The sequence below is a fragment of the Panthera leo genome, chromosome B3 (assembly GCF_018350215.1).
Source record: "Panthera leo isolate Ple1 chromosome B3, P.leo_Ple1_pat1.1, whole genome shotgun sequence".
Lineage (NCBI taxonomy): Eukaryota > Metazoa > Chordata > Mammalia > Carnivora > Felidae > Panthera > Panthera leo.
The window spans coordinates 132,673,116-132,695,589 of record NC_056684.1 but is presented as its reverse complement, the minus strand read 5'-3'; the positions used below and the strand labels follow the sequence as shown (position 1 = coordinate 132,695,589).

The 22,474-nt window shown below is 40.4% G+C and overlaps 1 protein-coding gene and 1 long non-coding RNA gene across 16 annotated transcripts in view; one reads left to right on the top strand and one right to left on the bottom strand.

The window, feature by feature from the left end:
- EFCAB11 (EF-hand calcium binding domain 11) overlaps nt 1-22,474 on the top strand; it is a 156,385-nt gene that overhangs the window by 23,033 nt on the left and 110,878 nt on the right. For 12 of the 14 annotated variants that reach the window (XM_042944058.1, XM_042944061.1, XM_042944054.1 and 9 more), the window contains exons 4-5: nt 864-965; nt 1,854-1,944. In XM_042944058.1, the coding sequence (XP_042799992.1) occupies nt 864-965; nt 1,854-1,944 (193 nt within the window). Of the gene's footprint in view, nt 1-863; nt 966-1,853; nt 1,945-4,120; nt 4,221-5,134; nt 5,471-22,474 lie in introns of those variants that run through there. The other 2 variants (XM_042944060.1, XM_042944057.1) reach the window with 2 other exon arrangements.
- On the bottom strand, nt 349-21,596 carry LOC122223043. Of its 2 annotated transcripts, none has more exons than XR_006204016.1 (3): nt 21,152-21,596; nt 1,339-1,482; nt 349-497 (listed from the first exon to the last, which is right to left on the bottom strand). It is a non-coding gene; the product is annotated as an uncharacterized LOC122223043 (long non-coding RNA). The 2 variants fall into 2 exon arrangements; XR_006204017.1 differs by lacking the exon at nt 21,152-21,596 and adding an exon at nt 2,252-2,517.

Here is a 22,474-nt window from a genome sequence, read left to right as displayed (position 1 = left end):
AGGTACGCAGCCCAGTATTACCTCACCATAATGCAAGTTCTTAGAAATTAGCATGTGGTTATTGTACGATTTGGGGCTATTTTTAAAATAGTGATATATTCTGTAATGGAAATTCTGAGTTACTAAAATGAACTGCTCTTTTTATATATTTAGGGCTCAGTTCACTACAGTGCTTAAATCCTTGGCTCTACTCTTTAGACCTACTACAAAGATCACATTAGAATTCATTTTAATAGACATTATAGACATTGTAATCACAGTATCCAACCTCGTAGGATCATGCTGGGCTCTTTTATTATGAGAATCACAGGAAGCAGAGCCTGAGGCTGCAGACTAGTGGCAGGGTGCACCCAAGGCTGCGGATGGTGCCGGCTCTATTGTTTATGGAACATTCTCTCCACCTTTATCTCTGGCGTGCAGTTGGTATTGACTTTTGAGAAGCGACTTCTTCGCCCCGATCTCCCAGTTGGAAAAAGAAAAAACTGCCATAATGACATCTGGCCAGGAAAAAAGGGATCAAAGAACCATAAGGAAAGAAAAATTAGGACGCCTTGTTTAATAAGTAGTTTCGGGCCTGTCTTTCACATCTTCTAGAGGGAAGAGTGTTACGCTTTTTTGAGGTCACCATTCCTTTATTCCCTGGAAAATCTTTGAACTCCAACCGTGCCTATCGTTGTTGCTACTGATTGGTAGGGTTGGGTCTGTTTAGCAAAATGTCTTTTCATCCTTATAGATCTTTAGGAATATGCACTGTTTGTTAAAACTAACATAAAGTTTGTTCATAATATGTATCCTTTTCATTTATGTTTGTTCTTAAAGAGGAAGATGGTCATCTTTGGCAAATTGTTCTTCCTAACTTCTAGGCCTATCACTTGAGGAGTTTTTAAGTATTGTAAGAAAAAAGAAGGAAGTTCAACTCCATCGGAACGAGATAAGACACATCTTCACAGCTTTCGACAGGCACTGTAAGTATCTTTAAATCATTTTGACATAAAAAAATTGCTATTAAGACAACTTGCCACGTACTCTCAGTAAATAAAATAATCAATATACTTGGAAGATTATTTTACTAAATAAAATGATCGATAGACCTGGAAGATTATTTTACTGTATTCATTAGCCATCATCTAGATGTTAGGGCGAATTTCTTTCTCTATCACAGTCTTAAATTCTTGACATTTGCCATGGATAAAATAATATTTACAGTGATGTGATTGTACTTGGAATTTGCCTACTTTGTAATGGGGACAGCAAAAGGGCTGGCCACATGGGGATATAGGTCATGAGCCACCTACAGAGGTGTGGGGGATCATTTGGCCTTTTTCCTTTGACTCTTACCTTGACCCACACATGATCGGAGGAATTATTTTCTCACACTGGTTATGGCCAAGAGAAGTGGCTTCGAACCCCACAGATCACACACAGGATGGAAAGACTCATGGAGTCCAGGGTCAGCGTCTTCGCTGCAATGATGGTTTCCCTCTGAAAATTCATATATTATAATTCTAACACCAAGCAAGAAAATAAATGGATTTCGAAGAATAAATTGTTCTGGCAGTTCACAAAGACTTGAAGCCTAATATGCCATTATTGCACTGTATGTCTGCAGTCCATTCCCTGGCACTTAAAGAATCAGCAAATGATAGGGCTAGAAGTGGCCTGTGAGATCACCTGGGACTGCACAGAAGGAGAGTGTTACCAGATTCTTACATTCTTCCAGGGAGACGGTCTCAGATTACCTTATATTTATTGCTTTTCCCCAAGTAATGAAGTTTCGCGCAAATATGGCGGAGATAACAGTTCATAGGGTTTATAGAAGTAAGTGAATATTTTATATTTTGATTTCAAAATAGACCGTGGATATTTAACATTGGAAGATTTCAAGAAAGCATTTAGGCAGGTGGCTCCCAAGTTATCAGAACGGACCATTCTGGAGGTATTCAGGTAAGGCACCACAATCTTTATGTACACCTACCCCTTGATTTACCATTTGCCTTTGCAAGGTTTCAGTCTTATGGAGAGCACGTATTTATGCAGATTTCCCCCTATCTGTATGCTTCATAGTGGAGTGCTTGCACACCAGGGGGGTGTATAGAGACATTTGTTGGTAAGGGTGGGAGAAGAGCAGGGGAGAGTGGAATGTCTTTGTGGATGTATGTATTGACCAAGAAAAAAAAAATTAGTCTCTGTTGACGTTTAACATGGATACTGGTGTTCCCCTGTGGTCTATTTCATCAGACACAGGCCCCACCTGGGTCTTGAGTTGTCTCAAGAGGAGAGTGGAGTAGAGGTTGCCTGGTGGCGGCACCCTCGTTCATTTGCTTTCAAAGTTGTTGGTACGCGTTTCAGTTCACACATCCCCGAGAGAGGAGACATAATGGTTATATTATGTCGTTTTTATAGATGAGTCCCGACGACATAGGCAAGTGGCTTATATGCAGTTTCTGTTAGGAAGCTGCAGAACGATGTAGTATGAACGGCACAAACATAGGCTGACGTGACAGGGTGGGAGGGCTGAGTCTTCTCTGGGTCTTTGCGTGAGCTTTCCGTCAACTGTTACCAGGTGCGTTAGTTGGTGGTCAATACTGCAGCAAGAGCCGGAAAACCCAGAATCACAAAACTCAAGAAAGACGGGCGGGTACTTCTCCCACATGAACACGGGCAGTCCAGAGCTGACTTGATGGCAATGTAGTCATGAAGGACCCTGGCCCCTTGTCTCTTACTGTTCTGGCTGCCTCAGTACCAGGCTTCTCCCCCTTGCTGCAACATGATTGCTTAGATTTCAGCCATCACATCTGAACTCCAGCTACGTCAGAGGAAAGGGAGCAAAAGATATCCCCTTCCTCAGAAGGCTATCCATTGTTTCTACGTATATTCCAATGACCCAAACTTTGTTCCAAGGCCACAGGTAGCTGCAAGAGAGAAGGGACTGAAAAATGTATTCTTTGCTCTGAGTAGTCATGTGCCCTGTGAGTTTTTGATATAGAGGAAGGAGAGAGGGGATAGTAGGAACATACGGCCGGTGTTCCCATTCAGGATAAAAAAAAAATTCATGAAATCTGACCAGAAGCCAGCCCTGCTCCATAGGAATTATCAAGCAGGTTATTTGAAGTAAGGATCTGTGCTCACTGTCATTAACAGTGACCTGTATGAAGCTCTTTGACTGCAACATTCACAAGTCAGTTATCGAACAAGCTATTGAAGGAGAGCAAAGGCGTTAAAGCCACATGTAGGCAGAATGTCATAGGACAGTATTAGTTGATTCTAGAACAACAAGACCTTTGAGATAAGTAACATCTTTGGATACGCTTTGTGATGAGATGAGTAATGCGCCTCAATGTATTTCTTTTTTTTTTTTAATGTTTATTTATTTTTGAGAGAGCGAGACACAGAGTGCAAGTGGGGGAGGGTCAGAGAGAGGGGGAGACACAGAATCTGAAATGGATGCCAGGCTCTGAGCTATCAGCACAGAGCCCGATGCAGGGCTTAAACCCACAAACGGTGAGATCAGACCTGAGCCGAAGTCAGATGCTTAACTGACTGAGCCACCCAGGTGCCCCAAACCTCAATGTATTTCTACACATGGAACATAGAATTATTATTTCATTTTTCTTTTACAAAAAGACAAGTGCCCACGTTTGCTGACTTTTATGTGTTAAACAGTCTCAGTAGGTGCAACCTCATACCTCAAGTGTATTTTTGAAAAATACACTCAAATACACTTATCCCTTCCACGTAGAAGTAGAGTTTTAACAATGAGGGAGAAACAACTTCTCAAAAGAAATCTGCGCTTCTGGGAGCATATTTTTGAACGTGAGTGTTTGAAAATGTGATTCTATTTTAAAACATGATTTGTCACCTGTTAAAGCCCTTCACACCTGCATGTTCAATAAGTTGGAAACGGAACGTCCTAACCCAGTGGAAAAAAATCTTCTAAAGTTTCAGTGGTTTTAGAACACAATTCCTGAAGAGATAAAAATTGAATAACTTTAATAAGCTTTCAAGAGCAACTAATATCAGGAGAGATGGACATCCACTAGCTAAATTTCAGTTAGCAATGACAACAAAATAATAATTTTAAAAAAAACCCACAAAACACCCCTAAACCTTTTCCTTATAGGAGGATGGAATTGTACATCAAGGGACTCAGTGTCATGGTGTCCCTTTCCTGTTTGGGTCCACATATCTTCATGAGGTATCTCTGACAGCCATTAAAACCAGGTATTAAAACAAATGGCTCAATCATAAAAGATTAAACTGAAATGTTCAGAAATAAAGTATATTAAATCACTTCGTTCTTATTAGTATTGTTAACAATTTTAGTGACAGCAAAAAAATCATTTGCCACTAATAGTAAATATTTTTATCTTTAATTCTTTAGAATTTCTATGTTATGACTTGTAATGTACATGCTATATTAATAGCAGCACATGTGCATATAACCTGTAAATAACTGTATCACATGCCCACAGATCTTATACTTCCTAGGATTATGGATCGAAACAGTTTGGAGACCATAGCCAAACAAGACATTTTAGTTAATTGAAAGTGCCCATTTTAAACTCTCATTTTTATTATTTTTTAGCACCACAGACCCTAAACCAGAATAAATGATGCATAATAAGCATTAAAGTTATGAAACCAATAAGGAGAGAAAAAGAGTTCCTCTAAGTGTAGATTGAAGTAGGCCAAAGACCCAGAGATGTCTGTCTTCCACACAATTCTGTTTCAGTAGTGCCAACAATTTTCTTTTTTTTTTTTAAATGTTTGTTTATTTTGAGAGAGAGAGAGAGAGAGGGAGCGCATGTGGGCAGAGTGGGGGTGTGAGGGGAGGGGCAGAGAGGGAGAGAGAGAGGGAGAGAGAGAATTCCAAGCAAGGCTCCATGAGCCTGACCTGGGGCTCAATCTCACAAACCATGAGATCATGACAAGAGACAATATCAAGAGTCAGATGCTTAACCAACTGAGCCACCCAGGTACCCCAACAATTTTCAAAAGTAAGGAAAAAAATCAGCTGCTGAGGCTGTTAGTAGTACAAAATTACATAATATTTCTAAGGTTGGACACTCAGTTTTTGCACACCTGGAGTAGAGTTTGACTTAATTGACCACTGTGAATGGAATTCATTACCCAGGTCCATAGTTACCCAAAAGAAAGCTGATATCCAAAGACACTAGAAGAAGACAGCCAGAGATGGAGAATCCTAATTAGAGTCATCTGTGCTGTGAATAACTGAAGAAATTTTCATTACCTTCCATTCATTTACTGCCATATTTTTCCTAAAGAAACTTCTAAAGATCAAGAATGGTCTCTTTTGGAAGTAGTTGTCCATATCACACCTTCATTTTTTAAGCCTGACCAACGAACCACAACAATAAAACCAGCCAAACAACCAATTCAAGAAGACAGACTTGGGGCATAAGGCATCAAAGAATCATTTTGGCTTTAAGTTGTTGGATCATTCATTAAAGCATCATAAGAGCTAAATGAGATACTTGTAGAAGGTTTGTGAATTGCTTCCTAAGTATTCTGGGAATGTTTACATTATTAATTTTATCATGAATAAAAGCAATGTGTTTTCTTTTTAAAAAAATTTTTTAATGCTTATTTTTGAGCGAGAGAGGCAGAACACAAGTGGGGGAGGGGCAGAGAGAGAGGGAGACACAGAATCTAAAGCAGGCTCCAGGCTCTGAGCTGTCAGCACAGAGCCTGATGCAGAACTCGATCTCACGAACCGTGAGATCATGACCCAAGCCGAAGTCAGATACTTAACCTAGTGAGCCACCCAGGCACCCCAGAAGTCCTTTTAATTTTCTATTAGTGTCTCTTTCATTGGCTTGTTTTGCTCACTATATCTCATCACATATTTTCAGCAAAGTCTATTCTTTGTGCTGTGATCAATATGGCTTTTCTTTTTTCTCTGCTATGGTTTTATTTTTCTTTTATATTTCTTTCTTAAGTTATATACACTGATGTTTAATTTCATTTTGTTATTTTGCTGTATCATAATGTTTTATAGTATCTTCCCTAAGCCTTTCTATACATACTTTCAATTCTTGTTTTATAGAGGTGTTTGTTTTATTAGGGGAAGCAATGGTTTTTGAGATTTTATTTTTATTTTTTCAAAATTTATTTATTTTGAGAGAGACAGAGAGAGTGAGTGGGGGAGGGGCAGAGAGAGAGAGGGAGAGAGATAATTCCAAGCAGGCTCCACACTGTCAGCACAGAGCCCACTGCAGGGTTTGAACTCAAGAACTGTGAGATCATGACCTTAGCTAAAACCAAGAGTCAGACACTTAATGAACTGAGCCACCCAGGCACCCTGAGATTTTATTTTTAATTAGTGATTGCTTGGGGGCTGCTAAGTATAGCTTTTTTCATATAAATTAAAGAAACAAGTTTTCTACCACGGAAAGCGTTTTGAAGAACAAATTGCTGCTTAAACCAAGAGATGATACATTATGCAAAAACAAAAACAAAAATTGTTACTAATTTATCTTATCTCTAAAGATATCATAAAATGTTTAATATATGGATTTCAAAACTTGAGAATCCTTTCAGTATTTGAAACTTTGCTTTCCACTTAGGACTGATAATCGTGATTTGTGTACTAAAATAACAGGCTGTATCAGAGGTGTTGTTTCATTATTCAGAAGTTCTTAGGGAATTCTTTTTTTGAAGATCTTGTTTTTTCTTTTTCCCTACCCACTACAAATGGCAGAAGAGTTTGAGAACTGTGGGTAGTATTGTTGGTACAGTGGAATGAATGTGAGATAATAGGCTGTTTCTAGCACTAAAAGGTTAAAACAAAAAAATATCTTTTGTCTTTAATACTGCTGGAACTTAGAGAAGATTTTATAGTGGTGGTGTTTTTGTTGTTGTCGTTGTTGTTGTTGTTTTTGTTTTTAACATTCATTGATCTTCAGTGCTTCTAACAGGTAGGATTAAAGCTATTTAACCTGGCTCTCCAAAATCTGATTCCTTTTCAAACTCCTCTTTCATTAGCCCCAAATTCCTGTGTTTCCCTTGACATAATGCTTGTTCCTTTGAATGTGTGATGTGTATTTGAACTTCATTCTGTTTCCCCTATTGGCAATGCCTTTCTGTACTTCCAACCTGCCCAGATTAGACCTATCTTTCAAGGTCCTGCTCAAGAAAAGTTTCTTTTTCTTTATATTGAATAGTCTTGTCTCCTTTCACTAAATTTTGGTACTATTTATGGTTGTGTATCTTTTCACTTACTTGATAAACAAAATGCAGCATTTAGGATTATCTTCGTAAGATACTGCAAGCTCTTTGAGTTTATGAGCTTATCCGTAACCCGCTGGCTCCAGCATGTCGCCTCATGCGTTGTAGTTACTTAATAAATAATTGTTGGTTCATTGTCACTCCGAATATCCAGCGACAGTGAAATTCTCACTTGCGTTTTTTTTTTTTTTTTTTAATGGTTTAATTTACTTCTTCTAAACTAGGAAAAAGGACTTTAAAATGCAATCAGGAGCTTTGTAACCACATGTGGCTTTGCCTTCCATTTTTCTCTTTTTGCATGTGGTTTTCACAAATTAATCTCTGATGGCCTCTCTTTGCTTTATATTGTGGTCGCTTGCAATTCACAATTTAGCCTCAGCTGTTATCAAGGAGCTGGCTTAATGTTCTTTCCTGACTTTGCCTGCCATCAGCACCCTGTGATACTTCTGGCAGGCATTTTTCTCTGCATGGGTATATTTACTCCTCCATGCCTAGGAGCCTTCTCCATCTCATTGTAAGCACTGAGATTTGCACTTTCCCACCACCTGTCAATTGGCGAAAAGCTCTGGGAAGCTTCTGCTTTCCAGCCATGAAATGAAATGTGGATATGCAGAAGGCCCACTTCCTGACCCACTGTCTCAGGTTCTGAGTGTGCAGGCAGATTGCCAGGCACTAATGTCATGTTGGAAATATCGAGGCTCCACGAGGGTCTCTAATCATGACCGGAGACATTTAAAGTTATATCTGATCATTTTGGTGTAAGAATCCCATTCTTCATGTTATGTGGGAAGGTCAAAAAACAAAGAACATCTAACTCTCCTCTTCTGGTTATTGAACAATGGTCGACAATAAGAGCATCACGACTCTTTGATTAATATGTTTTCAATGTCAAAGTTTCAGTGGGAGTAGGGGATTAGGAGGGATGGCTATCCTCTTGGCAGAAAGATCAGATATGTCTCCTATCGTGGCCGTTATAGAGGGAAGGGTTGTCACGAACTTGGGTAAAATAGACTAACAGACAGTTCTGTTATGCTAAGTGGAAGAGAGTCTTACAGAGCCCAGGGCCCAAAAGGAAAGTCATTGAAGATAGCATTTATTTTCCAATTTATTTGCATCTCTTTTGAAGTAATATTCCTATATTCTTTAGCTTTCTATAATTCCTTTCTGCTGATAGCACACTTGTTGCATAGCATTTTCTTGGACAAGAAAAAATTTCTCAGTCATTATTTTGTGCATCAGAACAATTCTCTTCTAACTGTAGTCATGTGACCTCAACAAGAGCACCGTTCTTATAGTGAGTACCTACTGTGATGAATATGATTATCGGCCCAGCAGTATCTACATGCTTCTGTGCCTAGAAAAATATTAAAAAAGCCTAGAAATCATATGTCATTTTTTTGTAACCATGCATAGTCATTACCAGCTATACCTATATAAGTATAATGGCCAAAGAAGTAGACTTACTGAGTTGCCAATTTTTATTTTACAAATTTTCCTATCTTCTCGGCAATGGTAATGCCTGAATTTTTATTTCACTCTTTGGTTTCAAGATCTTATTGTCAGAGATTTCCTTTTCTGATTATCCTCGTGCATATGGCTCCTGAGTGGACAGTATTAATGTGTGTGAGCTTTTCAGGCTGACCTCAGAATTTCCTCTCTCTGGGGATTTCACATGTAAAATATTGAATACAACTACTTAAAAAATCCAGCTATAGAAATAGATTCGAATCATTTTAAGAAAATTCCAGCTTTTCTGAGGGCTTTTAATTGATTTTTGTACCATGGAGAAAAATTATCTCCTTGGGGATCGAGTGCGGGCTTGGGGCATTTTCTTGAGTGGACACCATGCACCGAAGGCGGCCGGTGACCTGGCTGGAGACCGTGAATATAAATCAACATCAGCCTGGGGGGCCTGGTGGTAAGACAGGAGTCCATGTCCGTATCTGAAGCGCTGGGCAATCAAACAAAAGGTGGTGAGTTGGGGAAAAGACTTCTATCCTTGCATTTGCAGATTGTCCGTTTCCCAGTATTTTAGAACTGGTGCCACAGGAATCGAAGCTCAGAATCTGGACAGGATACAGGTAGAGAAGAGCGATGGCCTCATTACGTAGAGTTTCAAATAAAACATGCTATTTTGGTTTCTTTAGTTAAGCTAACTTCGTTTATATTATCAAGGATATAGTATTTGATTGGAAGGAATATTTAATCCCTTTTACATTTCAGATATCCAGATTTTGTAGTCCTGTTTAACGTTAAACCCACCCAGATGCAAATTGTACTCACCTTCACAGCCCAGCTGTTAAGGGGGTACCAGGGTGGCTCAGACGGTTAAGCGTCAGGCTCTTGACTTCAGCTCGGTTCATGATCTCACGGTTCTTGCCTTCGAGCCTTGTGTCGGGCTCTGTGCTGGCAGTGTGGAGCCTGCTTCGGATTCTTTCTCTCCTTCTCTCTCTGTCCCTCCCCTGCTCACATGCTCTGTCTCTCTTTCTCTCAAAAAAGCTAAATTGAAATAAAGTTCTTATCCTGAAAGTTGGCCCTACCCTACCAACCACCTTCCAACCCCCAAAGGGAAATTGTCTTCACCTTCTGCTTTAAGCTTCTAATCTGTCATAAATCTCTTTCTCCTTTATGCTTATTCATAGCTAATTTGGATACCTATAATCCAGTATTAGGACACGAGCTTAATGTGAGCAGGCACAGTAAAGTGTTCACTATCACGCTAGAGACAGCACAGCGCAGTTTCGTACATGTTGAACAGATGACTCCATTTTATGTAAATGATGGCTTATGTAGCGAATGGGCTTTCTATTCTCTATATTTTTTGTTTTGCTCTCTGAATGCTACACCCAGCGCCATATTAAGGTCACGTTGAGCTGTGAGCCCCAGGGCCGGGGAGCAGGAAGACTTGAGTTCTGGTCCCAGTTCTGCCACAAATCACCGCACCTCTCTGGCCTGCAGTCTCCTCATCTCAGAAATGAGGGGGTTGTGTTATATTATCTGGCAGGCTTCTTCTAGTTCCAGAACCCGCTGGTGGGGTCATCTATCATGGAGAGTGGCATGGCAGTCTTCTTTATTTTCTCTGTGTATCACAGATATTATTCAGAAGCGACCGCCGCCTGAATACAGATGTGGTCTGTCAATGTGACAAAGACTGCTCTCAAGAGGAAATTACTGGGTTTGACAGCTATCCAACCCTGGGTTTGGTTTTTGAGGTGTCACTATAACAAGTGTTATGGCCGACGTATCTAATTCCTCATCTACATATATGGTCGAATACGCTGTTCCTGCTGTAATAGCATGAGGGCTATTTTTCTTTTACTCCAACTGTCACATAAGATACTGCTGCCATGGTTTCTTTCTTATGACCAAATGTTGCTAACCCTTTCAGTCATCCCTGAAGTTATTAATAGCCACACATCATGAATGTATTCATGCCATTTTCCTTTATAGAAAGAGGAATCCATTTCTTAGGCTTTTCTTTTGTAGTCGAGAGCTAACTTCTGGCTAAAACAATCCTAATGATACTGTGTGTTGTATTAGTAAAATACGAAAAGCTCGTATTTAATAAAATAAATTTATATTTTATGTGAGATATTTAATATTATTTTAAGATGCAAAAAAATAGGCTCAGGACTAGGAGTTCCACTTAAGAGTTTTGATTGTCCTTCTTAATCTATCTCCTACAATGAAATTAAAATTTTCAGTACTGTGTTTTTACTGTGACATAAGGACCTGTGATTTGCCACCTCATGTCTAGCCATCTTGTCTGCGTGCCTCTTACCCAGTCCTCCTCTATCAGGTTACCTTGAATAGACACACACTTGCCATTTAAAGAGCCTTCCAGTGACCAGCAGCATCAGTACCAAGGAGCTTATTAGCAATGCCTAATCTCAGGCCCCACTCCAAACCTACTGAGTCAAATGTGTTTACTTTAACGTGATCCCTGAGTGATAGGCACGCACGTTCAAGTTGGAAAATCACTGGTTTACCCTTCCAGTTACATTTTGCATGAGGAAGATTAGCGTTACTTTTTTTTTTTTTTTAGCATTATTTTTTAATTTTACTTTTTGAATTCAGTAGTTTTTCATTGCCTGCCAGCTAAACCCTAGAGTCCTTGGCCCGTCATGCAAAGCCCCTACACGCACACACACACAGAGGCCTTGTGTGCCTTCTTAGCGTGTCTCCTATCGTTTTCTCAAATCAGAAATTCTCCACCATTCCGATCTGCCTGCCATGTACTGATTTTATCATTTCTCTTCTGGCATTTTTGCTGTTGCCAGGTTCACTGCCCTCTCTGCTCTGACTCCGTCATCCACATGCCTGAATGGCATCCATTCCTTAGAGCTTAGCTGAACTCTGTCTTCTATGTAGCCTTCCCTGATCACTCCAGCCCAGAAAGTTTCTTTACCTTCCTTAGAACTCCTGTAGCATTAAGGTATCTAATAATAGTAAGCACGATAATACTAGCCACTAACACTTACTGAGTGTTTACTGTGTACCAGGCACTGTGTTGAATGAATCCCTGCAGGATCCTCATGGGTTAGGCCCTATCTGTCCTCATTTTACGGAGGGAAAAGTTTGGAGAGGTCACAGACTTGCTCAAAGTCACCGGCTGGTGAGTAATGGATCCGAGAGTCAAACTCAGGCAGCTTAACTACCAAGCTTGTGCTGTTACTCACTGTTATATTCCCTTCTCTCTTCTTTTAATGGTATAATCGCCCTGAGGACAGGAACCATGCCTTTTATCCCCACAATACTGAGCATAAACATGAGGAAGCAAGGCACACCTGCTCTGCCCAGAAATGCTCCTGTTAAATCAGTTGCATGATGAAATAGCTTTTCTCTGTTCATATGAATTGCTTTGGTTTGGATTGTTATACTTGAGACTTCATTTGGTTATCTGCACTATAAACAAAAGGAATCCTTGACAAAATATACAAAAGGAAGCTGATGTAGTGTTTTATCACATGAAACCGGAGCATTCATCCCAGTTCAGGTTGCTTTGATAGGAACCCATGTGTTACGCATTTTGCCTTTGGAATTACATCATAATAGTGTTTTGCCAAATAAGCTATGAAAGCAAAAAAAAAAAAAAATTTTTTTAATGACATATGGGTTTTTATCATTTTAACTGGGGTGGGGGTGCTAATCTAAATCCATGATTGTCTCTTGGTAAGGTACGATTCTGCTTTGGTTCACTCGGAAGACCTTTCTCATCAGTAGCTGTGAGTTCAGCTTGACCACATTATCTGCTTGGCTGCAATCTGCTGCTAGAGACAATCAGGGTGAAGTAGTAATTAAATGCACCATGGACTTCGCGTGGCGCCTCTTAGTTCCTGTTCTTTCCCTCGCCTCTGCCTGTCCCAGTGCCTAAGTTGACCCCGGGAGAGGCAGGGTAGGCCCTAATACGGATAAAACTTTACCTTTTTAAAAAATTGAAGTGTAATTAACATACAGTGTTAGATTAGTTTCAGGTATACAATCTGATTCAGCAATTCTATACATTACTAGGTGCTCATCATGAAAACATACTCTTAATCTTAATAATCTTAATCTTCAAAAAATTGAAGTGTAATTAACATACAGTGTTAGATTAGTTTCAGGTATACAATCTGATTCAGCAATTCTATACATTACTAGGTGCTCATCATGAAAACATACTCTTAATCCCATTTGTCTATTTCACCCATCTCCCCACTCGCCTCCCCTGTGGTAGCCACTAGTTTGTTCTTTGTGTTTGAGTATCTAACTCTTGATTTTGGCTCAGGTCACGATACTAGGATGGAGAGATACAGCCCCACGTCAGGCTCTGCACTGAGCGTGGAGCCCGCTTGAGATTCTGTCTGTCCCTCTGTCCCTCTACCCCGATCACACTCTATCTTAAAAAAAAAAAAAAAAAAGAGAGAGAGTCTATTTGTCTCTTTTTTTCTTTGTTTCTGAAGTCGCATGTTGAGTGAAATCATATGGTATTTGTCTTTCTCTGACTGACTTAGCATTATACTGTCTAGATCCATCCATGTTGTTGCAATGGCAAGATCTCATTCTTTTTTTTATGGCTGAGTAATGTTCCATTGTATGTGTATACCGCATCTTTTTTTTTTTAATTTAAATTTTAGTTAACATACAGTGCAGTATTGGTTTCAGGAGTAGAATTCTGTGGTTCATCACTTACATACAACACCCAGTGCTCATCATAATAAGTGCCCTCCTTAGTACCCATCACCCATCCAGCCCGTTTCCCATCCTACCTCTGTCCATCAACCCTCATTTTGTTCTCTATCACTAAGACTGTGTTATGGTTTGTTCCCCCACCCCTTTTTTGTCCCCCTCCCATAGGTTCATCTGTTGTGTTTCTTAAATTCTACATATGAGTGAAATCATATGGTATTTGTCATTCTCTGAATGACTTACTTAGCATAATACACTCTAGCTCCATCCACATCATTGCAAATGGCAAGATTTCATTCTTTTTGATGGCTGAGTAATATTCCATCAAATATATCGACCACATCTTTATCCATTCATCATTCGATGGACATGTGGGCCCCCTCCATATTTTGGCTATTGTAGATAATGATGCTATAAAATTTGGGGTGCATGTATTCGAATCTGTATTATTGTATCCTTTGTATAAATACCTAACGGTGCAATTGCTGGGTCAGAGGGTAGTTCTATTTTTAGTCTTTTGAGGAAACTCCATATTGTTCTCCAGAACAATTGCACAGTTTGCATTCCTGCCGACAGTGCAGTAGGGTTCCCCTTTCTCTGCATCCTCACCAACACGTGTTGTTTCTTGTGTTGTTAATTCTGACAGGTGTGAGGTAAGTATCTCACTATGGTTTTGATTTGTGTTTCCCTGATGCTGAGTGATGTTGAGCCTCTTTTCATGTGTCTGTTCTTGTAGCTTGAAATCCAGAATTGTGATGCCTCTGGTTTTGTTTTTCTTTTTCAGGATTGCTTTGGCTATTTGACGCCTTCTCTGAGTCCACACAAGTTTTAGGATTGTTTGTTCTAGCCCTGTGAAAAATGGTGGTGGTATTTTGATGGAGATTTGCATTAAACGTGTAGATTGCGCTGGGTAGTACAGACATTTTAACAACGTGTGTTCTTCCATGAGCATGGAATGCTTTTCCATTTCTTTGTGTCCTCAGTTTCTTCCATAAGAGTTTGATAGTTTTCAGAGTACAGATCATTTACCTCTTTAGTTAGGTTTATTTCTAGGTATTTTTCTGCTTTACACCCCATTTTCTTTCATCTATGAAGTTGGGTTGCTTCCATATCTTGGCTATTGTACATAGTGCTTCAGTAAAATAGGGGCGCATATATCTTCTGGAATTAGTGTTTTTGTTTTCGTGGGGAAAGTACCCAGTGGTGGAATTACTGGGTCATATGGTAATTCTATTTTTAACTTTTCAAGGAACCTCCATACTGTTTTCTACAGTGGCTGCACCAATTTGTGTTTCCACTGACAGTGTACAAGGTTCTTTTTTCTCCACATCCTCGCCAACACTTGTTATTTCTTGTGTTTTTGATTTTACCATCCTGACAGGTGTGGTTTTGATTTGCATTTCCCTGTTGATGAGTCACGTTGAGCATCCTTTTATGTGTCTGTTGGCCATCTGTATGTCTTCTTTGGGAAAATGTCTATTCAGATAACCTTTACTTTTCCCAGTCCTCTCTCCTGCTTTTCACTCACCTCTACCCCCACCCTCGTCTATGGAACTTAGGATTTTAGGATCCCAGAACTAGTTACTGGTGGCTGAACATGGCTGTTGGAATCTTGTGCTGGACCCCATCATTCTTTCCCCCCCAGTGTAGCTGCATTTTCCGCCTCAGTTGTTTTTGGCTGCAGCTAAGCCCCCGGAATGTTTAACACCGCTTTCCCCTCCTTATCTTCACTTGTAGTCTAGCCTCAGGCTGAGCCTCTGTGGAAGGGGCTTTGGTTTTGACCTGCCCACGGCCCGGTATTGCAGAACCCGTGCTCTCAAGTGGCCTTAGGTAGTTAGTTGGACCTGCTCCTTGCCAGTCTGTGACCTGGATCGAGCTGACCATTTGTCTTCTTTGTCCAATGCTTCCACCCCTCCCCCAAACACTCCATGGTACGTTTCCCTCTCCCTCTCCCTCTCCCATCCAGAGTAATGTCTGTGAACTCTATGTCCACCTTCCTGGATCCCGGTTCTTAGATCCCCTGCTGCCTGCTCTGGTCCTCTGATGGCCAATCCCAGAATGGGACCACATTCTCATTCAGGCAGAAACTGCCGTACCTACTTGACCACAGTGTTTGGCACACTTCTGTACACCGTTTCGCAGCCCTGGTCCTGTGTAATTCCAGAATGCTTTCCTTTCCATGCTCAGGTTTGGCGTTGCTGTCATTCGAAGTCATATCCTGCCCTTATTAGCATCCAGGAGAACTTGGTCTCATCTGTCTTTGATTTCCTGTTTCAGGGATAGCAAATTGTTGGCAGGAGAGTCAGCATCTTCTCCTGGACCCACGGCCTGTACTCATCTGAGGGGCCTCAGAACTTTTGGCATCACACCCTAAGCCAGTTCCTTAGCATTGTCACATACGATCAGATCAACTTGCTCTCTGTCATCGTTGTACCAAAACTTTCCTTCTGCTCTGCAGGTGAGCTTGCCTTTCTACTTCATGGACAGGGCCATGGCCTCTGCCCGGGTTATGTCTCCTCCCTCCTCTTTGCCCCCAAAGCTCTCAATCTGCTTTCAATTCTAGTTGTAAGGAAGAGGATCTCTTCTGTTTTTCTAATCTCTCTGTTTTTCTGATCTCTTTTTCTAATTCCCCTCCTTTGTTCTGATCTCACCCCTCCCCCTTTTTTTTTTTTTTTAAATTTTTTTTTTTTTTTAACGTTTATTTATTTTGGAGACAGAGAGAGACAGAGCATGAACGGGGGAGGGTCAGAGAGAGAGGGAGATACAGAATCTGAAACAGGCTCCAGGCTCTGAGCTGTCAGCACAGAGCCCGAGGCGGGGCTCGAACTCACGGACTGCGAGATCATGACCTGAGCCGAAGTCAGCCGCTCAATCGACTGAGCCACCCAGGTGCCCCAACCCCTCCCCTTTTTCTGATCTAAGACCTTTCTCCATCCTCCATTCCCTCTCCTGTGTGTATAACTTCGATAGCTGTCTGCACACATACTCTCATCCCCCAGCCTAGAAAGCTGCCCCCACCACCTAAGTCCCTCCAGGTAGCTCCCCCTGTTCTTTTTCTCAGGTTTCATTCTTGTCAGCTTCTCAGGGTGTTGAGCATCTTGCCAGGGAACCCTGTCCTTGATGCTCAGACCCCCTCGGCTTTCTTGGCCTGCATCCGTCCATTCTCCCGTTCATTAAACACCTGCTAGAGTCATCTTACTGAATCCGTGCAGTGATCCCACACATCACCTCTTACTCATACCCATTCTACAGATAAAGCTGAGGTCCTTTATTGCTAATTTCAAGCCGTACTGGACCTAATTCTCAATTATTTTATCTTTTGGTTAAAGAAGAAAACTGATGGGGCGCTTGGGTGGCTCAGTCGGTGAAGCGTCCGACTTCAGCTCAGGTCGTGATCTCACGGCCCATGGGTTCGAGCCCCGCATCAGGCTCTGTGCTGACAGTTTGGAACCTGGTGCCTGCTTCAGATTCTGTGTCTCCCTCTCTCTCTCTCTGCCCCTCCCCTGCTCATGCTCTTTGTGTGTGTGTGTGTGTGTGTGTGTGTGTGTGTGTGCCTCAAAAATAAACATTAAAAAAAATTTAAAGAAGAAAACTAACATGGGAAACTCACAAATAATAAAAACATTTTATTTGATGGCACTCATGTTGCTGGTACTTGTTAATGGTCATGTGTTTTTCTTACACCTCAAATTTATATCTTTTGATTTAAGAATACCACTGCCTGATAATGGTATAGTAGGCTGAATTTGCAGTTAAAATAAAATATCTGAACACACTTAGCCTTCAGTATCATTCAGGAATTATGTCAAAGAACCTATGTAGGAAAAAAAATAGAAGTTACAAAATGTATTTCTCAACCCAAGTCAATATTATTCTTGAGGTTTCTTGTAACCCATTCATGACTTCAAATAGAAATCTTCTCTGCCTTGGAGACAACATGGCAAGGCTGTAACCCAAGGAGAGGAGAGGAGAGGGCCATAGAAAAGTCACACTCTCACTCCCTTTTTGCAGAAATTTAACTGTGTTTGATGGAGTATTCAGTGAATACATGAACGAATGAATGAATGAGTAAACAAGTGAGCGAAGGAATAGAATGAAATTGATCAAAGTTTGCATCTTCAAATTATGTGTTAAATTGGGTAGAGCATCAGGGGCACCTGGCTGGCTCAGTCGGTGGCACCTGCGACTCTTGATCTCAGGGTCATGAGTTTGAGCCCCATGTAGGGTGTAGAGATGACTTAAAAAAATTGGGTAGAGCATCTGCTGGTCCTTAGTTTTATCTGAGACTGTTACACATTGTCTTCTTTACTGGGCTTTCAATTGCAGATTTAGACTCAGAGAGTTTAAAAAATATGAACTTGACCACACATTTGTATGGATATTTAAACTGCTATCATCATAAAATTATTACAGTAGTTTCAGACTCTATCAGAAAGCTTTTAGTGGAACTCTACCATCGGAGTGAGATTTGATTGATTGGACGGAACCTTCTTTTTCTTTCTCTCTTGTGCATTGCCTTGTAGAGTAGTAGAAAAGTTTCTGTAGTGAGCAAATTTGTTACAATGTTGGTGCCATTCATTCTGCAGGTTAGAAGTTGGTCCTGACAGCAAGTTGCTGGATGTACTTTTCATGGACAAATTGGTTGTTTGGGGGAAATCACCAGATTTAGTTCTTCAGGAATATTTATTTTCACTGACTGATTTCATTGTATGGAGATCAGATTTGAACCCTAAGGGCTTAGTTGTGCTCTCTTTGTACTGTTATTCATTGCTAGATGTGGTTCAGTTAAACAAGAAGGAAAGATAAATGGAAAGATAGTGGTGTATATATATGCATGTCAGATGCAAATCAGGAATCTTGGTGGAAAACTCAAAAGTTTTTATTTTATTTTTTTAATAATTTTTTAAAAATGTTTGTTTTTGAGAGAGAGCACAAGCAGGATTGGGGCAGAGAGAAAGGGAAACATAGAATCTGAAGCAGGCTCTGGGCTCTGAGCTGTCAGCAGAAAGCCCAACACGGGGCTCTAACCCATGAGCCGTAAGAACATGACCTGAGCCGAAGTTGGATGCTTAACTGACTGACCACCCAGGTTCCCCTAAACTCAAAATTTTTAAAAGTGAAATTACCTACTCAATCATTTTTATTCCCAATTAAATTAGTGTTTGATATAAACACTATAGGCTAGTGTAGTATTCAGGACCATTTAGTTTCCTCTCTCTTTTAGTTTCAGATTTTCATTGTAGTTCTTAGTCTTTGTGTTTTGAGGGTGCGATTATGGTGTAAGAAATCAAATTAGTGTTAGTGGGTAGATTCAGTTTTCCCTAATGACTTACTAACCACAATATATCTCCTTCTTATGTAAAAAAGCCAAAGCGGATTACTACTTATTTGACTGACAAGGAAAGGCATTTCTAATTTTATTTAGAAGCTGAAGTAAATTACTTTACCACAAATTCAATGTGAAATAAACATACGATCCTCTCTTAATGAACAAAGCAGGTTGAGAACCAAACAAGTTTGTAGTAGATCTCTTTAGCCAGCTGGTGGTGCTAAAAACTCTGATAAGAAACTAATTGGAAAGGGAGGAGGTTAATCTGGAGCCTTCCTTAATAAATGTTATTTTATTAGTTTTTGAAAAATTAGTACCACAAGTCTATGTATTAGTACCAAAGTATTACGTCTTCTAAGCTTAGGAAGCAACCCAAATCTCTTGGATGGACAGCAGGATACATTTCTAGTAAACTCTTGTAAAAATGTCATTGGCTCCCGCAGTATTCACATATTGGAAATTACGTGGTTGTGTAACATCTGGCTTCATCCTGGAAATAGCCTTTAGCCTGTTGTCTAGGGAATTGAAGTATGGACAATAATGCATGCCCAAGAAGCATACCTGGTTCTACTTACGATCCAAATTTAGACTTGAGAAATATTGATTACTACTTTTTACTCTTAACATGCTTCTTAGGGCTAGGTTTTTTGCTTAGCTCTTTTTAACCCCTTGTTTTTTAATGCCAAAGAAGTCCAGTAGAGCAATAGTCTGTTCCTTGAATGTGTCCTGAGATGCAGGTAGCAGATCAGAGAGGCTTTAGAGTCAGGGAGAGCAGGTTTTGAATTTCCCCACGCATTTCATAACCGTCTTCCTGTAGTCACTTACATACATTCTTTACAGCTCAGGTGTAAACATCTTTTTCCCCAGAGTTGGCATAAGCATTAAATGAGACAATGAGTGCTCCTTGGGTGTTGTTTCCCTGCGCTGCCCTCATTGGAGGCGCAGGCTGGGACTCAGTCATCTGAGCCTCTGCTCTCCCCTGGACTTAGCCTGTCTTAGGCTGTCCTTAGCCTTAGGACAGCAGGTCCTCTTTGGGTCTGATAATGCCTCGTGCCGCACTAATGAAAAGATATTTCTAGGTTGTGAAGTTCCACAGGGATTTTGTAGACTCACTGACTCACAGAAGAGATAGTTGATCTGGTTTTCGGATATGTCCCTCTCTATCCTGGTGATACTTACCTGTAGGTCAAAATCTGCCTAAACATTGAAGACTGGGGAAGGGAATACAAGATTGCTGAAAGCTGTAGCAAAAGGTGGTTCCTCAGAGTTGGTTTATCCATTCATTTGTTTGTTTCACTCTTTTTGAGACTTACTGTTCCAAAGATGAACTCCAGAAAAGCTTCAAAATATCTCTAAGAGCTGCAGATTTCAAGAAGCAGGATGCTTCCTGCTTGGCAGGAACTGATAGGCAGCCCTTATCTGTGTAACAGGAAGATTATTTAAACATTCTTTACAATGTTAGGGGCACCTGGGTGGCTCAGGTGGTTAAGCGTCCAACTCTTGATTTCAGCTCAGGTCATGATCTTACGGGTTTGTGAGAACGAGCCCCACATTGGGCTCAGTGCTGGTGGTGCAGAGCCTGCGTGGGATTCTCTCTCTCCCTCTCTGTCTGCCCCTCCCCTGCTCACACACACTCTCTCAAAATAAATAAATAAACTTAAAAAACCTTCTTTATAATGTTATAAAAATCAGTTATAAGATTACAAATTTTTTAAAACTTTTAAAAACTCTGAGAATAAAATTTATTTAATTTTCCGCAGCATATTCTGCGTTTAGAAGTTTGAAACAAGTTGGCAGAGGTTTCATTGTGATGTAGAATCATTAAACACTATTAATTAATAGTATGGCTGTGTAAGGTATGTAGTTTTTAGAAAGGGCCCAGCTGATATCTTTGGTTAGAGCTCATTGATTCGGATCTTTGCGATTTAAAGATAACAGAATTGTGGCATCGAATGGTGGCAGAGTCTTGAGACGTCATGTACACCATCTCTCTCATAGCTAAGAAGATGGAGGTCAACGAACTTAATGGCTTACCCAAGGTTACAGAGACCTGGATCAAAACTCGGGTCTCCTGACTCCCAATTCAACGCCAGCGTGTTCTTTTTCTGTCCTAACTTCTACACAAGGAGTTATTTTCAGTGTAAATAAAAACAAGTGTGTGTATGTTCAGCCTTCATAAACTTTCATACTAAACACACAGCATTGTTTCTGCCCGGTTATCACAGTGGAAACTTTGTATCCAAGACAGCTAATTAAGTTGCTCCTATGTACATTTTGGAGCAGAGTTAGGGGAGGGTGGGGAGGCACACCATAACACACAGTTCTCAGAGCAAACAAGTGCCTGTGTCTGTTACCCTTATACAGAAGCAGGCAGGGTTTTCATTCCCCGCCTGCCTTACGCCTTACCTGCTCTGCTCCTCATCTCTGGCTAGATGAATGACATCCCCTGCTTGCAGGTGTATTAGTAATTTCTGAGTTTGTTCCCCACTAAAAATGACCTCATTGTTTTGTGCTTCTTTTCCATACTTATACAGTAACAGGAAAATAAACCAGCTCTGAGTACAGCCCACAGCAGAAATCTTGTGCTCTTTATGCAAGTTTGATTTATAGACGTGTACTGCAGAGCAGAGTGACTATGAAACATTCATCTTCCCACTGCTAGTTGCCATGGAAATCAAGTACACAGAGCAGTGTCATTCCAGTCTTGGTGATGCCCGCAGTAGTTTATTCCTTTGTTGTTCTCGTTTCTTAAGCAACAGCCTCGCATTCTTTCATCGTTACAATTAATCATGCACGCAAGTTTTTATCTTTCATCTCAAATAGAAAGTACTAAAAATGTCTGACAAAAATAGGGAGAATTTAAATACCCTTGTGGCTTTAAATATGCATTTGTGATTTTCCCCCTCAGTCCCATTGGAAAATAGGTCATGTAGAAAAAAAAAAAAAGAGCACATATTAATGTACAGAAATTTCAATCAAGAGAGCAATAGAGAAATCTGAGCAAAAAGCAATGCTACGCTCAGGAAATCTTCAGGAGCTTCAGACTCTCGGGCCTCCCGGTGCTTGGAACTAAATTAGTCTGCATTTTGGGTAATGCCAACCAAAAACAGCCCTTGAGCTATATATTATCACCTCTCCTTTTGTTTTGTTTAGTTAGCCTCCTTATGAGTTTGAACAACCTGAATATTTGCTGGATAGATGACGGTAGATTTTTTAAAGAGTAGGGAGGCTTTTTTCTTTAAAGGTTAATAAAGTTCAAGATTTTTTTACAGAGTAAGTAAAAGGAATTCTGGTTATTCTTCCTTTTCTTTTTTTTTTTTTTTTTTTTTTGCCCCAGTTTAACTTAACGTAGTTGATAGTACCTACCATGCCAACAATTAGTAAATATTTGCCAATTATCTGCCTTATTTCATGGAGCTTCTGGCCAAGTCTCTTGGTTAAGAGAGCATGTTTGGAGTAAGTGTTCCTTTGCTTGTTGGCTGGGAGACCTTTGAGAAATATCTCAATTTACCTTGGTTCCCTTAACTGTAGAGTGTGCAGCTATAAATTAGGATAATAATGGGTTGTTGATAACAATTCTTGCAAAGCACCTAGCTCCTTGCCTGGCACAATATGAATGCTCCGGTGGGGCATAGTGGTGGTGGTGGTGGTGATGGTTATTACTGGTAAGATTACTGCTCTCACTGCTATAACTATGCCAGGCCAGGGCTGAGTGCTAACATGTGGAGT